Raw genomic sequence first — 15,123 nt, forward strand, 5'->3', positions numbered from 1 at the left:
TTATGAGGGCTATTTAATAAATCTTAGTTTCTGAATTATGAGGAATAGTTAATAAATCTTAGTTTAAAATAATTCCAATGTGAATTTTAAAACTGTAAAAATTCATATTTCTGCAGAGTAAAAACTGTTGCCTGTTGTTTTTTTGAACTTTTGGAAGGATTGTTCTGACATAGAGAATAGAACAAAATAATTTCAGAAATGTCTTATCTTTGTCCACAATAGGGATGATTTTCATTTTTATTTTTTGGAGGCAATCAGGATTAAGTGACTTGTCCAGGGTCACATAGGTAAATTTCTGAGGTCAGATTTTGAACTCAAGGCTTCCTGACTCCAGGGCTGGTGCTCTATCAACTGTACCCCAGTAGAGGAGACTTTTGAAAAAATCCCCAAAACTAGAACTTCAGAAGTTGGAGTAATTCTGTAAAAAGCCTGTTAAGCTTTGTAAGCCAAACTCACTCCCAACCAAAAATTGAGTTCACACTCTAATCCTGCCTTTGCTTCCATTCATCAAATCACTTTTACACACCCATGTCTCCCATGCAGTAAAATATCCTCACTTGATTTTGCCATTCTTGTTCTTATATCTCTTGTCCCCTTTTTGCATCTAAACTCTTAAAAAAATCTGTTTATACTAGGTATTATTATTCCCTTTTGCTTACTTGTCAACCTTCTTCAGTCTGGCTTCTGTTCTTATCATTTAACTGAAATTGTTCCTTCCAAATTAATGGTTTTTTCTTACTCCTTCTCCTCTTTAACCTGTCTGTAACATGACATTGCTGAAAACCCCCTCCTCCTAGATACTTCCTTCTCTGCAGGTTTTTGTAACATTTTCTCCTAGTTCACCTTTACTTATCTGACTGCTCTTTCTCAAACTCCTGGATTGGATCTTCATCCAGGTCATGCCCACTGACTTTCTTTGGATATCCCCTCAAGGTTCTGTCCTAGGCCTTCTCCCTCTTTGGAATATAGTATAATGTCTAAACTGTTGTGATTTTATCACCTCACATGGGTTTATTTGTCAGTGTACAAATCTCAAATTCACCATGTCCAAAAGAGCCCATTATCCTGCTCAAACCCTCTCCTTCCTGACTTTTTCTCTTACTCTCAGGTGCACCACTCTTTTCCTTGTCACCCAGGCTTGCCTCGACTCTGCCTACCCCATAGATCTGATCCATTGTCAGATGTTACCATTTCTGTATTCACATCTTATATGCATCTACTTTCCACTCACAAAGCTACCCCCCTGGTAGAGACCATCATTTATCTCTCTCGCCTACACTATTACAGCATCCTTTTAATTGATTTCCTTTCCTGGACCCTCTCCCTCTTAATAGAAAAGTGGTTTTCCTAGATCACATGTTTCCTTTTCCACTATCCCCACACCAATTCAGTTCACTCTAGTGCCTCCTTATTACCTCCAGGATCAAATATAGAAACTTATGTTGGTCATTTAAAGCCCTCCATAATTGGCCTCCTCCTGTCTTTCTAATCTTATACTCTGCTCCCCTCCCCACATTCTCCAGTCCAGCTACACTGGTTTGCTAGCTATCCTTGCACAGGTCACTTCTCTCCTGATTCTACTCCTTTGGACTGACTGTTCTTCATGGCTGGAATGCTCTCCTTCACCTCTGCCTCCTGGTTTCTCTGACTTTTTTCAGTCCTCAGCTCTAGTACCACCTTCTATAAGAAGTCTTTCCATGTTGTTCCCCCTTTTTCCTTCCCCCCTTCCTTCTGAACTTACCTTCCATTTATACTGTGTGTATCATATATGTATTTAGTTAATTGCATATTGAGGTCAAGGAGCATGTTTTTTTCTTGCTTTTGTATCAGTAAATAGAAGCTTGTTGACTGAATGACTTTAGTAATATTAATTCATATAATTATGCAATCTTTAAGTTAGAACAGACTTCGTAAGTCCTACAGTCTAACGTCTATCCGAAGTATAAATTTCCCCAATCAATTAACAAACATTTGTTAAGCCCTCACTATATCCCAAGTTCTGTTAGGTGTTGGGAATGCCTCCACACAAGTGAGACAGTACCAGTCCTCACAGAATTTTGTGAAAAGACAACATTCCCAACAAAAAGTCATTGAGCTCGTGATGCATTGAGTGATATATCTCACTGTTGTTTCCATAAATACATAATTTGACATTGCTTTTCTGCATTGATTAATTTGGTTTCATCTTCTCTATATTTCTAAATCTTTTAGTTTTTAACAGTGTTTGGAATTTCCATTGCCTAAAGATGATACTATTAGTTTCAAAGTAGAAAACAGAGAAGAGAGGTGAATTACAATGGTGTTGCATTTATTATCCTGGTAATAGAAATTAGGAATAATCATATAGATATTGGGAGATAGCATAAAATATCACAAAGAGCAGGATGCTAGAGCCCGGACTTTTCATTCCAGGTCTGACCCTAGTTAGGTCTGTGATATTTGGGAAATTGCTTAATTATTCTCAAGCGAATTTTCTCTCCCAAATAGAAACTTAAAAGAGACCTGGTAGGTCAAAACTCTGCTTTTGCCAGCCTCAGTGCCGCAGTTGATGTCCTTCCCACAAGTAATGACAGTGTCTAAACGTGAGAGGTAGCATGGTGTAGTTGATATCAAGCTGATCTCAGAGTGAGGCAGTCCTGGATTCAAGTCCTGCCTCTGCTTCAAGTCATTTAATATCTTAAGATAACTTTTAAAATTTAGCAGGGCAGCTACACTACGGTATTGGTAGAATTTTCTTATTAGCTATTTCTTTTTCTTTCTTTATTTTTTTTTGCTTTTTGGAGGGCAATTGGGGTTAAGTGACTTGCCCAAGATCACACAACTAGCTTTTGTGTTGTGTCTGAGGGTGGACTTGAACTCAGGTCCTCCTGACTCCCGGGCTGGTGCTCTATTCACTGTGCCACCTAGCTGCCCCCTTATTAGCTATTTCTTAAGCGAACAAAATCACCTAACTTAAAGAGATGATATTCCTTTTTACCCATGATAAATAAAATCCTACCTTTTGCCAGAAACCTTTCCTAATCTCTTTTAATTCTAGGTTTTTTCCTCTTTTAATTATTTCCTAATTATCCTGTGTATAGCTTACTTTGTATATATTTGTTTGCGTGTTGTCTCTTCCATTGGATTGTAAGCTCCTTGATGACAGTGACTTTTATTCTGCTTTTTGTATTCCCAACACTTAGTACAGTGTTGGCACATAGTAGGGGCTTAATAAATATTTATTGATTGATAATGATTAAACACCTTCCCTTTGACAAACCTTTTACTTACCTCATTGTTGTTGAGTTGTTTCAATGGTATCTAACTCTTCTTGACCCCATTTGGGGTTTTCTTGGCAAAGATACTTAGTTTGCCATTTCCTTCTCCAACTCTCTAGATGAGAAAACTGAGACAAACAGGGTTAAGTGACTTGCCCAGAATCACACAGGTAGTAAGTGTGTAGGGCTAGATTTGAATTCAGGAAGCCAAGTCTTCCTTACTCCAGACCTGGCACTCCAACCACTGTGCCACCTAGCTGCTCTCCTACTTCCCTTGCTTCTGCTTGTTGAGGCTCCCTGGATTCAGTGCCTATTTCTGCTCCGTACGGGCTTTGTAACTACAAAACATTTAGTGCCCCAGGCACCTGTCTTAAGACTCAGGTCATACGGTTATCAAGTTGCTTCAGTGGAGGGAAGTTTCATGCCAGGAGATCCCTATTGGGATGACATCACAGGTCCATCTGAGATGAGTGCCATTCTCTCCCATTTGATTTTCCTTCTTCATTTGACAGGCATTAAGTGCCAGTTGTGCACTGATTATCTTTGACCTTGTTTGAGGTGATGTTATATTGTCTAGTTCTACATTTTTCTGTTCCTTAATTGCCATCCACTTTTATCATAGTCCCTATTTATGCCCTTTCTAGACTTTTTCTTTCTTTCTTTCCTTCTTTTTTTTTTTTGAGGAAGGGAACTAGGAAAGCAGTTGTCTGTTTTATATGTCAAAATAAGAAAAACTTAGGGAAACTACAAAAATACTTTAAAGTACTACATAGTTGAATTACAGAGGTTTTCTAAAGGTAGTAGCAACCTTTTTTTTTTCTCTCCTTCAATAAAGAACTCTCAAGCAAATGAAAAAAAGGCTGATAAAAGAAATCAGTGGAGGAAATAACATGTTATTGGGGGTTTTGAGTAACATGTTGAGGGTGTTGAGGTGGGTTTGACTTTAAAAACCTTTGAAATATAAAAGGACTTGTGCTGTAATGGTAAGACATGATATCTAAAGTACGTGATATTATATGGATAGTTCATTAACTGGAATGTAAACTTTTATTTATTATTATTTATAAATTTGGGGAAATGCGATTTTAAGATTTCAAATTTTAAATATATTAAATATACTAAATATGCATTGAGAATGTTGAATTTTTTAGTAAAATGACTCAAATATCTTTTCAAAAGAGTTGTAAATGTCTTTAAGCAACTAATGTTTACATATGTATTTTTGTTAGACAGCAGGACCATTTTTAATGGAATATCAGGTGAAAAATGTCTCTTCTGAAAGATGGGCCACTCAGAAGATTCTAGCTGTGATTGGAGAATGCCTAGACAACTTTGGCCCAGGCTGTGTCAGTGTGCAGAAGATACTACATGCTCGCTGTCCTCTGGTGAGGTTCTCTCATCAGGCTTCTGGTTTTCAGTGTGATTTGACTGCCAATAATAGGTATGCGTTCCAGAATTTGGCATTTTGTGCATCTAGACGTGGTCATTTTAAAACTCCATCAGATATTTGGGAGTTTTGAAAAACATATTAAATGTTTTTAGTCTTGTACCAGTCATTATATGCTCCTAAAGCACATGTGCTATGATTTATGATCTAGCTTTTCTTTAGGTAGAACATTGAAAAGCTGATATTGATTATTGGGAGGAAACTTCTCGTTCTTGCTAGTACAATTTGACAAAAGGGTGTATGTAGAAAGTACCTATTTATACTGTTTACTATCAAGCCATCAAATGACTGCTAGTTTTTTCACCCCTCTATTGCTTATAAGTCTAATCATTTGTAGTAAGCAGCTGTTGACTTTTTTTTAAATGGTTTTAGGTTAGGTTATACAGTTAGCAATGTGGAGTTGGCTTGTTCTTGAGGTATATTAAGATGTATTTATCATGTTTCCATTTTATTAGTCCAGATTCCATTGATGTTTAGTACTCAGAAATCTATAAATTAACCATTTTGGCTAACAAAAGACAAGTTTTCATACAAATAATTTTTTGTAGCAGTTCTCAGTAAGTAAAATGATATTAAATTCATTGTTTGCATCTTACTCTCATAGATGTGTTTCAGTTTTATTTTCATTTCACTTTATTCATCAGTGATTACATAAATGTAATTAAGATGACAGATAGCTTGAGAAAATCCAGTCTAGAATTATTCTTGGAAATTGGGGGTAGAGGGGAGGGCTTATGGTTGTTTTTGGTGAAAATAGTTGACAGTTTCCCTGAGATAAAAATTTAATCAGTAAACTTATCATGGATTTCACTTTCATCAATGGTTGGAGTTTTATATGTACTGCAAATGTATATGAATTTCTTACCTGATAACCTTCGAGTAAAATGAATGTGTTTCATAAATCTTGGGGAATTTTCCGCTAACCCAAGATTTTTTTCCCAAGCCTTCATAGTATTACTACATTTGATGTGTTGGGCTTAAAATATGACATAATAGGGCTTAAAAATGTGACATAAGCACTTTCACCTTTACTTGTAAAATTATTCTCTCCCTTTTCAGTATAGATTTTTAAAAAATCGTGTTACAGGGATGTTATTTTACTGCAAAAATGTTTCATCCCTAGTTTATAGAATTTGGCCTTTGGCTAAATTTTATTTTGTTAAATATAAAAGTCTGTTGTTAAACGTGTGCTCTTCTTGATCTTTCTTCTTACCTCAGCTACACAAAGTAAATTTTATGGACATTGTCAAAATGCTTATTATTCTGAAAGAGTTATGAGTCCTTCCTTCATTCTTTTAGTGCTTTCTGCACATTATAAGTGGCCCTTTAGTTTGTTTTACATTTTTTTTACTTGGAGAAGCTCTAACTAATTATTAATAACATGAAAACTTAATGAAAACAGATAATTAAAATATATTTCCTTACCAATTTTATTTCCTATCAAACTAGTTTAATAGTTAGTTTTTCATGTAAATATTGGGCTTATGGAATTTCTAATTGTTTTTTAAAGTACATTGAAAGTTGTTAAAAAAAAACATTCAGTACTGTTCAATGAGAAGGATATTTCACTTTTTCATCCTGGTTTGTCTCTCTGTAGACAATCAGTGTTTCTCAACTTTTTTCTTATATAAAGATCACTTTTTGACATTAAAAAAACTTTGAAACTCCTGAATAATATTAATGCTGTTACTAACATCCATCGATTAAAGAAATAGATGACAAAAATTACTTTAAATTTGGTGATGTTTTGAAATGAATTTACTTTTTATTAATCACAGCAGCACCTGCAGATCATTGGAAAACAGTGCTACATAGATCTAGGAGCCATTCAACCTATGCAGGGTGGTCATTGAGAACCACTACACTAAATCTATGACTTGTAAAATCAGGCATACTTTCTAATAACTTTGAGTTAGAAATGAATGTCTTTAAAGTCATTGGGGGGAATATTCAAAATAATGAGTTACAGTGTCGTAACTTAGTGTTTAATGTTGAGGACAAAAATCCTTAATATTTCCAAACCGTGAATATCTAATGTTTTGCAGTACACAACTTGAAAAATATAACAAGTATTGAGTATTTAATTGTTTATCATCAAATGTCATATTTTTGCTTGAGAGAATTCTATGAGGTATGGTACTTCATTTTAATTTGAAGTGTTGTACTAGATGCCTCAGAGACATGTTAAGCTTAAAAAACTGTGCAAAACTGAGTTCATTATCTGTCTTTGACCCTCAAAACCTCCCCTTTTCACACTGTAGAAGGTCGCCAACCTTCTAGGCTCTCCAGCTTCTTGACCTTGACATACTGGACTCTCACTCTCTCTTACCCCACATATCTAATCTTGACATTTCTACTTCCACAGCATCTCTCCCAACTCTCTTTACTCACCAAACATCATCTCAGTTATCACTCTGGCCTAAATTGTTGCAGTGGTCTGCTAATTGGTCCCCCTGTCTCAAGTATCATAGCTGCAGTTCATCTTTTATAGTGGTACCAAAGTAATTTTCCTTAAGCTAAGATCTGACCATGTCACTCCCCTCCCCAATCAACTCTAGTAGTTTCCTGTTGAGTCTAAGATGAATATAGATTCCCCTGTTGAGATTGTACATCCACTCACAGCCAGCACTCAGTCTACCCCTCCATTTCTCTCACACACAGCGGCACTTCACCCTTCTCTTTGCCTTTGCACTAGCCATCCCAGATGTCTGAAATGTGCTCCCTCCTTTCCTACACCTCCCAGAGTTCCTCTCTTCCTAAGCACTAGCTTCTGCATAAATTCCTTTTCGGATTGCTTACACAGCGAGTACCCTCCCTCTCAAAATGCCTTATGTCTGACTACTACTTTGTATTTATACTGTGTATATTAATGTGTGTACTTGTCTCCTATAAAAATATAAACTAACTGGATATAGGGATTCTTTCATTTTTAGTGCTTATCTCCCTGGGGCCTAGGAGAGTGCCTGGAACATTAGTGATTGATTTAATTATCTCATTGTAGATAGAATTTGTTAAACTATTTAGATATGTTCAAACATTTTTCTTACTTAGAATGGATTTTCAATTAATTTTTTTAATAGGATTCTAGTAGTTCTGATCGTTGAAACTTCTTTTTAAAATATTTGTGTATTCATTTAGGATTGCCATGAAAAGTTCAGAACTCCTGTACATATATGGCTCCCTGGATTCCCGAGTAAGAGCTCTGGTGTTCAGTGTACGAAGCTGGGCACGTCAGCATGCCTTGACAAGTAGTATTCCTGGTGCCTGGCTAACAAATTTCTCCCTTACAATCATGGTCATCTTTTTCCTTCAGAAAAGATCTCCTCCAGTCCTTCCATCTCTAGACTATTTAAAAAATCTAGCAGGTAAGAACAGAAGCTGTTTTCTTTTTCTTCTCTCTTTAATGTTTTTTATTAACCAGATAATCATTTGCCATTACTAAATACCTCATGTATCTGCATTTGAAGATCCATTTGCTTTATCCCTACTAGTGAGCAGGAGAACAAATGATTTGTGTTAGTGGGCCTTTGGAGCTCTGATGTAGATCTGGATCAGAGAATAAAACAAGACACCTTTACTAGCTGCCTGAGTTGATCTGAATCCCACAGTTCCTAAGGGAACTTTGACAAGAAAATTCCTTAAGAGTCCACCATTCTAACCTCTGACTGTGTCAGATCTTAAAGGCTTACTAGAGGTTAGGATCCACCAGGACTTCTTCAGGATGAACCTATTGCCTTATTGGCCTCGGGAACCTTTCAGTTCTTTGGGGTTGGAATGGGTCTTCCATGCATTTCATATCCTGGAAAACTTATTGTTGTTGCCATTATGGTATTTATAAAAAAAAAAAATAGTCTGATGACCACTGAGCTCTGACAACAGCCAAGAGAACAATAGACCTTTGAAACTTCAATCTCTGAAATCATTAGTGTCACACTTCCATCCACAAATGCCACACTTTCATGTTCACGATTTTCACTTATGTACCGTTTTTAATATTAAATGGGCTAGCAAGAGTGATGTAAGAGAAGGATTCCTCAGATAGGTTCATAGAATTTTAGGGCATGGAGAGGCCTTTAAAGATTTTCTTACCCAGCCCTTTTATTTTATAGATAAAGAAGTTTCCCCTTTCAAATCTCCCTGTTTCTCTTGAGAGCCCTTCATCTTTCCAGTCATTCAGTCTTGTAACCATGGTGTTATACTTGATTCCTCATTCTTCCTCTCCCCACATATCCAGTCCATTGCCAATTCTTGTAATTTTTACCACCATAATCCTAGACTTACTTCCTACTTGATCTCTTTTTCTCAGTTCTGCCCCCTCTTCAGTTAATCTGACATACAGCTGCCAAAATGATTTAACCAATTTGCAGTTCTGTGTCCCCTTTTCAGTAAACTCCACTGATTTCCTATTGCTTCAAGGATAGAATATAAACTTCTCTGTTTAGTTTTTTAAACCCTGACCCCAGCTTACATTCACAACCTTGTTGTTTCTTACTTACCTTCCTATACTATGTTGTATAGACCAAACTTTTTGCTATTTCACAGATAACACTCCATCTCCTATCTTTGAACTCTTATAGTGACTGTCCCCCTAAAAGACATTTGGATCCCCTTTTTCCTTCAAAACTGCTCCAATGATACCTTCTACATGAGCCCTTTCCTAGGATATAAACTCCTATTGAAGCTAGTAGTCAGTTTTTGTCTGTATCAGTGCCTATCATATAGTAGATTAGATTCTTAATGATGTATGTTGATTGATTTTGTTTAATTTATCAATACGAAACTGTTGAAGTCACAGGCTTTGAGGAACCATATCCTAGGGTATTGAAATGGTGGACAGATGCTGCATCCCTATCTGCACTGGCAATTTGAAGTTATCCAAATAAATAATTAAAATATTCATGCCTTTTGACCCAGAAATTCTCTTGCTTAGGCATATGCCTCAGAGAGGTTAAGGACATGGAAGCAAAGTAGGTGCCCATTTGGACTAAGCAAATTGTGTTATATGAGTATAATGGAATGTTACTGTGCTCTAAGAAACAGGGACTGTAATGAATGCAGAGAAGCATGAAAAGACTTACATGAACAAATGCAAAGTCAGTAAGCAGAATGAGGAAGGCAATATATGTGACTACAGTGTAAATGGGGGGAAACCATAATTATAACTGAATGCAGTGAAATTATCATGACCCAAAGACTAGAGTGAGATGACACCTCCCACCACTTGCAGGAGAGGAAGTCCTTGGATGTGGAATAATGCATGTAGCATCAAGACTTTTTCGGTGTGTTGGTTTGTCCTGCTGGACTTTTTTTCTTCCTCTTTTTTTAATGTTTATACCTCACTTAGAGGGAAGGAGGAGGAAAGAGAGGGAGAAAGGGAAGTGCTATAAAAACAAAGGATATAAAAAAATTATTATAAAAAGGAAGGTATTAGAAAACAAGAAAGGTACCATTAGACTAGACAAATGGCAAATTCATGGTTTTCAAAAATGGAAAGCGAGTATAGTCGGCAGACCGATAGGTTAATAGTGAGTTTGCCTTTACTTCCTGGCAAAATTCCAACGAATTATAAAAAGATTGTTTGTGAACACTTAGGGAAACATCAGTCACTCGAAACCAGGATGGTTTCATCAAAAACAAATTATTCCAGGCCATCTTAATTTCCTTTTTTGACAATATTAGACCAGTCACTCAAGAGGAATACTGTAGACATAGTGTACTTAGGAGTTCAGTGTGGTGGGATTCCCCATGGCAAATAATACTGTTCTTTAATACTGCCTATACATCCAGCATACTAGGGGCAGCTAGGTGGTGCAGTTAATAGAGGACTGGCCCCAGAGTCAGAAGGACCTGAATTCAAATCCTGCCTCAGATAATTGCCACTTACTAGCTGTGCGACCTTGGGCAAGTCACTTAACTCCAATTGCCCTGCCTTCCCCCCTCAAAAAAAAGACACATCCAGCATACTGTGATACATCTCAGGTATTTGGCAAAGTATTTTATAATTGTCTGCATGAAAAATATGTGCTAGATGATGATATGTTTAGGAGGATTCATAAGTGGTGGAATCAGTGGACTCCAAGAGGAGTAATCTTATTGGTTCTATACCACTTTAAAGGCTTCTGTTGAAGTTTGGAAGGGACCTGTCTTTGACCCTGTGCTGGCCAACCTTTTTACCAGTGACTCAGGTAAAGCCTTTGAAGGTTTACCTGTCAGATTTTCACTTGACATGAAGCTTGGTTGATTTAGAGAAGAGAAGACATGGCTAGGAAAATGTGATGATCATTTTGGAGGATTTGGAGGGCTGTCATGTCAAAGGAAGGAGTAGACATCCTTTCTGTGAGGGTAGCACTAGGAAAAATGGGTAGAAGTTAGAAAGAAGTTGATTTGAGGCTTGATGTAAGGGGGGAAAATAAAAAAGAGCTGTCCCAAATGGGGATGGGACAGTGGAAGAGATTAGCTGACTACTTGTGGGGGTGTTGTAGGAGGGATTCTTTCCTGGTATAGGTTGGACTGGGTGGCTTCTGAAGTCCTAATTATAAGATTCTTTGTTTCTGGGATTATTATTATATTAGATGGTAGATTTCTGGGATTATTATTATATTCGATGATAGATTCAGGATCCAGGAAGATCCTGTCAAGGCTGAACAAGGAACTAAATTAAATCAGGTGAAATTGAGTAGGGACAGTTGGAAAGGTCTAGACTTAGGCTTTGCCGCAAGCTGCTTACTCAAGTGCAGAAAATAAATTTCAACAAGTATAGAATGGGGGAAGTGTAGCTTGACGATATTACTGTGAAAAAAGTCTTGGGGGTTTTAATGAATTACAAGTTCAATTACAAGCTCAAGTAGGATCACATGACATCAGAAAAACTTAGCACTTTCAATATACTAATCCAAGACAATCCCAAAAGACTCATGATGGAAAATGCAGTCCACATCTCAAGAGAAAGAGCTGTGGAGTTGAATGCAATTGAAGCATACTATTTTCTCTTTTTTTTTTCCTTGTGGCTTTTCCCTTTTGTTCTGATTCTTCTTTCACAACATGACTAATGTGGAAATATGTTTAATATGATTGTACATGTATAGCCTATATCAGATTGCATGACATCTTAGGGGAGAAAATTTAGAACTCAAAGTCTTACAAAAGTGAACGTTGAAAATGAAAATAAATTTTTAAAAAACGCCATCTTAGGCTATTTTAAGAGAAGCATGGTGTTCACAAACAGAAATCTATCATTGTTTCTCTAAAGATGTGCTTTGAAATTTGGATATAAATTTTATTGCAAATAAAAGAAAATGTATAAATAATTTTGATTAATATAAATTCTTTCCCAACATGTGTCCTTTGGTAAGTACAGTATTCACAAAAGAATCAAAACTTACCTATTATATGTATTCATTAACTTCCGAACATACCAGACTTGGAAAAGAAAAGAAACTCAGATGCTCTTACTGAATGGAAATTGCATGCACACATATCCTAGATTTCTTTTTGTTTTGCTTTTGTCTTTTTTTTCCCCCAGGTCAGGGCTATAATGTGCAAGGGGGAATTGATTCATTTTGCTAGGCCTCTGAGGGTATCACCAGGGGCAATGCATGGAAATTGAAGTAGAACTTCCTTATAGTTAGAGCTTCCTAGAAGTGGGATGGGCTGTGTGTAAATAGAGGGTGGATTTCTGCTTGTTGGGGGTCTTGTAAAAGAAGACAGATCAGCTAGGTTTTTTGCAAAATGACCTCTGAGGTCTCTTCCACTTCTTAGATGCTATGATTCTGTGGTCTTTAAAGATACTATAAGGATCGCTTGCCACTAAATGATCGATTTAATAATTTGAGTTTTTGCAGTCTGTGTGATGTTTCATTCGCTGCTTAGCAGCTAGTCTCATTCTTTTCCATGTTATTTTAAAGTGAGCTAGATTGGTATAGTGGGGACAGTGCTAGGCATGAACTCAGGAGAGACCTGACTGTGTCATTTCCTTGGTGGCTGTATGACTATGACCTTCACTTCACTTCTCAGTTTCCTTATCTGTAGAATAGAGACAGTAGTATTCAATCACAGGGTTGTTAGGGTTAGGTGAGCCATGTATGCAAAGCCCTTTTCAGTATAAATGTCTATTAGTTATTAAAAATAGGAATGACAGCAATGAATGAAAAAACCTTTATTAAGTACGTACTTTGTATGAAGCCTTGTGCCAAACCCTGGGGATACAAACAGAAAAGCCAAATAGGGAGCTCCTAACAAGAAACATTCTAACATTCTAAGAAGGGAGATGTCATATAGAAGAGGTTTCAACTACAAAGCAAATGATATAAATCTTCCTAAATATCATTTCTGTTGATAAAACAATATCTGTTTCTGATGTTGAGCCATTTGAAGTGCTAAGGATTTTGGTAATGAGAACTTTCTTTTCTGGGGCTTCAGCAACTGGCTGCTGAGGAGACAGAGGCTGTAGCATTTGCACAGACAGTTGATGGGTCCCATTTCTCTGAACAATAACTTCAGGGGTTGATCTGGTGGTTGGATGGACCTCTTCCCAGGCTCATCGACCTGTTGTTGATAATTGGTCATTGGTGTTGGTGATCAGGGATGGCAGGGCCCTTCCCTACAACGGATATTCCTCTCAGTCATAGTAATGGAGTATATATATTGCTCTTCAGGAGTAAGTTGGTAAACGCAAACCTTATTCTCGGTATTTAAGTTATAATAACAAAAGACATTCACTTTTTTTTTTTAAGCAATTGGGGTTAAGTAACTTGTTCAAGGCTACACGGCCAGGTGTTTCTGGGTGGGTGCTAAGTGTCTGAGCCCAGATTCAATCCCCAGGTCATCCCGACACTGGAGCCAGTGCTCTTACTCACTGTGAAGACATTCACTTATGCTTATTTTGATTGATATGAATCACAGGTCTTTTTCCAAAGAAGGAAATTATTATGATTTTAACTAGTTGTTTCACTTTTGCCTTTTTCTAGATGCGAAAGACAAATGTATTATAGAAGGCAATGACTGTACGTTTGTTAGTAACTTGGACAGAATCAAGCCTTCAGAAAACACAGAAACACTAGGTAAGCAGTATACTAGATATTTTCAAAAGAATCATTGAAAATTTTTGTTGCTTTATCCACTGATTATTGAGCATGTATGAGCTAGATGGTTAAAAACAAGCAGTTAGTAGTTATTTATTGAGCACCGACTATGTACCAGGCACTGTGCTAAGTGCCAGGGATATGCAAAGAGGCAAAAGACAGTTCTTGCTCTCAAGAAGTTCACATGCTGCCAGGGGAGACAACAAGCACACAGTACAAACAAACAAGCTATATACAGATAAGCAGGAAATAATTAAGAGGGAAAGCACAAGAATTAGGAGGGGTTGAGAAAGGTGGCTGCTAGAAGGTAGGATTTTGGTTGAGACTTTTTTTTTTTTTTAAGCAATTGGGGTTAAGTAACTTGCTCAAGGTTACAACGGCCAGTTATTTCTGGGTGTGGTGCTGAGTATCTGAGCCCAGATTTGATCCAGGTCATCCTGACACTGGAGCCGGTGCTCCCACTCGCTGAGCCACCCGGCCGCCCCGTGGTTGAGACTTGAAGGAAGTCAAAAGGCAGAGATTAAGAGGGAGAACATTCCAGGAATGGGGGACAGCCAGAGAAAATTCCTAGGACGGAGGAATGGAATGTCTTGTTCACAGGACAGCAAGGAGGCCAGTGTCACTGGAGTGAAGAGCACATGTAGAGAATAAGGTGAAAGAAGACTGGAATGTAGTAGAGGGGAGGAAGAGGGAGCCGCTGGAGTTTATTGAGTAGAGGGGTGACATGATAGGATTTGTGCTTTGGGAAAATCACTGATGGCTGAATGGAGGATGGATTGGAATGAGGAGAGACTTGAGGCAAACAGAGGTGAAAATGACTGGCAAGAAATTGGATGTTGGGGGATGAGAGATAGTGAGAAGTTGAGGAGACTCTTGGATTGGGAACCTGGGTGGGGACTGGGAGGATAGTGGTGCCTTCAGCAATAATAAGGAAGTTGGGGGGGGAGGGTTTAGGGGAAAAGAGGATGAGTTCAGTTTTGGACAAGCTGAGTTTTAAGGTGTCTGCTGGACATCTGCTTCAAGATATCTTGAGAGGCAATCGGAAATGCAAGATTGGAAGTCAGCAGAGAGGTCGGGGCAGAATTGGTAGATTTGAGAATCGACCTTTGATCATAGGGATGATAATTAGATTCATAGGAGCTAGTGAGATCACCAGGTGAAGTAGTACAGAGGGAGAGGAGAAGACAGCCCAGGACAGAACCCTTTAGGACCCATACAATTAGTGGGTGCGACCTGGATGCGGATCCAGCCAAGGGAATTGAGGAGGAGCAGCAGGTGAGGTAGGGGCAGAAAAAGGAGAGGAGTATCCCAAAAACCTAGAGAGAAGAGAGTGATCAGG

The 15,123-nt window shown here is 37.7% G+C and overlaps 1 protein-coding gene across 1 annotated transcript in view; it reads left to right on the forward strand.

The window, feature by feature from the left end:
• The window catches only part of MTPAP (mitochondrial poly(A) polymerase), a 29,096-nt gene that overhangs the window by 10,580 nt on the left and 3,393 nt on the right, over positions 1 to 15,123 (forward strand). The window contains exons 5-7 of the mRNA XM_069086386.1: positions 4,487 to 4,698; positions 7,843 to 8,069; positions 13,671 to 13,763. Coding sequence (XP_068942487.1) covers positions 4,487 to 4,698; positions 7,843 to 8,069; positions 13,671 to 13,763 — 532 coding nt within the window. The remainder of the gene's footprint in view (positions 1 to 4,486; positions 4,699 to 7,842; positions 8,070 to 13,670; positions 13,764 to 15,123) is intronic.

The sequence above is a fragment of the Petaurus breviceps genome, unplaced genomic scaffold (genome assembly GCF_028583685.1).
Source record: "Petaurus breviceps papuanus isolate PSGF00001 unplaced genomic scaffold, PetGlider_PUasm1.0 178, whole genome shotgun sequence".
Classification (NCBI taxonomy): domain Eukaryota; kingdom Metazoa; phylum Chordata; class Mammalia; order Diprotodontia; family Petauridae; genus Petaurus; species Petaurus breviceps.